General features: G+C 55.4%; 1 protein-coding gene across 1 annotated transcript in view; it reads left to right on the top strand.

Moving 5' to 3' along the window:
- The window catches only part of PLEC (plectin), a gene marked incomplete at its 5' end in the record, with an annotated part of 79,923 nt that overhangs the window by 66,139 nt on the left and 12,586 nt on the right, over positions 1–1,198 (top strand). Inside the window, 2 exon segments of the mRNA XM_010007863.1 lie at positions 871–1,025; positions 1,100–1,174. Of these exon segments, the coding sequence (XP_010006165.1) occupies positions 871–1,025; positions 1,100–1,174 (230 nt within the window).

Below are 1,198 nucleotides of genomic sequence, written 5' to 3'. Positions count from 1 at the left end.
AAAACTAGAGTAAGAAATGGACAGTTACAGTATTACTGGCCTGCCAGTAATTAGTGGCAAGACAACTATCCTTTCAGTAACTGAAGTAAGAGGTAAATGAGCAATGAACACTGAGGTGTCAGGAAAGACAGTGCAACGTTCCCACAGGCTTCAGGGCTGCACTTTGCAGAGATGTTTTATCAATGTCGTGGAAGAGCAGGTAAGAAAAGAACCACCTGTGCAGCACACAAGCTGGGAAGTGTAAGTTACATGTGTTTTTCAGCCTCAGGTTTTTAAACACATTGATTTCTGTGTTTGAGCCACACAATGCCAGGTTTGAAGGGACCTCAAAGATCGTCTGGTCCAACCTTGAGAGTTTGCAGAGAGCTCTAAATAATGTTGTGTTAATGAAAGACAGAAAATACAGGTTATGAAATTTACACGAGTGGATGGAAGGATTGCTTTTGATACTGAAAATATTAATTGCCTTAGAAAAATATTTTGTAAATGGTGTGAAGAGAAGACTCCAGGGAGACCTGAGAGCAGCTTCCAGTGCCTGAAGAGGCTCCAGGAAAGCTGGGGAGGGACTTGGGACAAGGGCAGGGAGGGATGGGAGCAGGGGGAAGGGTTTCCAGCTGGCAGAGGGAGCTGGAGCTGAGATGGGAGGGAGAAATTCTGGGCTGTGAGGGTGGGGAGCCCCTGGCCCAGGTTGCCCAGGGAAGCTGTGGCTGCCCCATCCCTGGGGGTGTTGAAGGGCAGGTTGGATGGGGCTTGGAGCAGCCTGGGCTGCTGGGAGGTGACCCTGCCCATGCAGGGGGGCACTGGGTGGGCTTTGAGGTCCCTCCAACCCACCCCATTCTATGAAATCACGGGGTGCCTGTCCCCCCTCAGAGTTCCCCACCAACGTCCTGGAGATGAACGCCGTGGCCGGCATCTTCGACGTGAACGGCGACGGCTTCATCGACTACTACGAGTTCGTCAGCGCCCTGCACCCGCACCGGGACCCGCTGCGCCACGCGGAGGCCGCCGACGGCATCCAGGACGAGGTGCCAGGGTGCTGGGAGTGGGCAGGGGGTGGGGGTCCTGCCGGGGGTCTGACCCACGCGTGCCCTGTCCCCAGGTGAACAGGCAGGTGGCCCAGTGCAACTGTGCCAAGCGCTTCCAGGTGGAGCAGATCAGCGCCAACAGGTACCGGGTGAGTGCCGGCACACGCCACCCC

The sequence above is a fragment of the Chaetura pelagica genome, unplaced genomic scaffold, assembly GCF_000747805.2.
Source record: "Chaetura pelagica isolate M959 unplaced genomic scaffold, ChaPel_1.0 scaffold992, whole genome shotgun sequence".
NCBI classification, from domain to species: domain Eukaryota; kingdom Metazoa; phylum Chordata; class Aves; order Apodiformes; family Apodidae; genus Chaetura; species Chaetura pelagica.
This window is presented reverse-complemented; position numbering and strand designations above follow the sequence as displayed.